The sequence below is a fragment of the Egretta garzetta genome, unplaced genomic scaffold (assembly GCF_000687185.1).
Source record: "Egretta garzetta isolate BGI_Z169 unplaced genomic scaffold, ASM68718v1 scaffold51, whole genome shotgun sequence".
Lineage (NCBI taxonomy): Eukaryota > Metazoa > Chordata > Aves > Pelecaniformes > Ardeidae > Egretta > Egretta garzetta.
Genome location: NW_009258549.1, coordinates 1,933,017 through 1,933,807, shown reverse-complemented (window position 1 = coordinate 1,933,807; position 791 = coordinate 1,933,017). Strand labels below are relative to the sequence as shown.

General features: G+C 43.0%; 1 protein-coding gene across 1 annotated transcript in view; it reads left to right on the top strand.

The window, feature by feature from the left end:
- The first annotated feature begins 536 nt into the window (after nucleotides 1-536).
- CACNG2 (calcium voltage-gated channel auxiliary subunit gamma 2) overlaps nucleotides 537-791 on the top strand; it is a 53,565-nt gene continuing 53,310 nt past the window's right edge. Inside the window, 1 exon segment of the mRNA XM_035903274.1 lies at nucleotides 537-747. Coding sequence (XP_035759167.1) covers nucleotides 537-747 — 211 coding nt within the window.

The following is a 791-nucleotide window of genomic DNA, read 5'->3' as shown; positions in this document are numbered from 1 at the left end:
CTGGGAAGGAAAAGGATTTTCATGGCGCAGGCTGCAGAGCTAAGCAAGAAGACCGAAGGTTGCATCTCTGCTCTTACAGTCTCTAACTGTCTAGGTCCAGATAATGAGAGATTGTGTTGAGGATGCTGCTGCTGCTCCCCTGTTCACTGTGGAAGCCATCTCCAAATTAGCCATTACATATGGAAACTGGAGACCAGAATTTTAGAAAAAGGGATTAAGGCGTCTCGTTTTGGGGGGGGTTCTCTCTTTATTTGTTTGGTTTTTCTTGGTTCTTTTCTCTCCTTTTTTTTTTCTTTTTCCTTTTTCCTTTTTTTATATTTCAACCAGAACGTTTCCGATTTAAAAGGCAAGCCTCTTCCCGTGTGGTCTTTCTAATTTACACTCTTTTCCGTGGGCTTTCTTACCTCCCTTTTTTGATACCTATCTCTCTATATATACCCATTATATTATTAGTCGGAATTATTATTCTTTTATTTTATTAAACACACACACCCCAAGAATCAGAAGGCGGTTGGGTATTTGTATAATGAAGAATTATGGGGCTCTTTGACAGAGGTGTTCAGATGCTTTTAACCACCGTTGGTGCTTTCGCTGCCTTCAGCCTGATGACCATAGCTGTGGGGACCGACTACTGGCTTTACTCCAGAGGGGTTTGCAAGACTAAAACTGTCAGTGAGAACGAAACCAGCAAAAAGAACGAGGAAGTCATGACCCATTCTGGATTATGGAGAACCTGCTGCCTGGAAGGTATTTGATTCTGGATCTCCACCCCCCCCTCCCTTTCCTCTCCC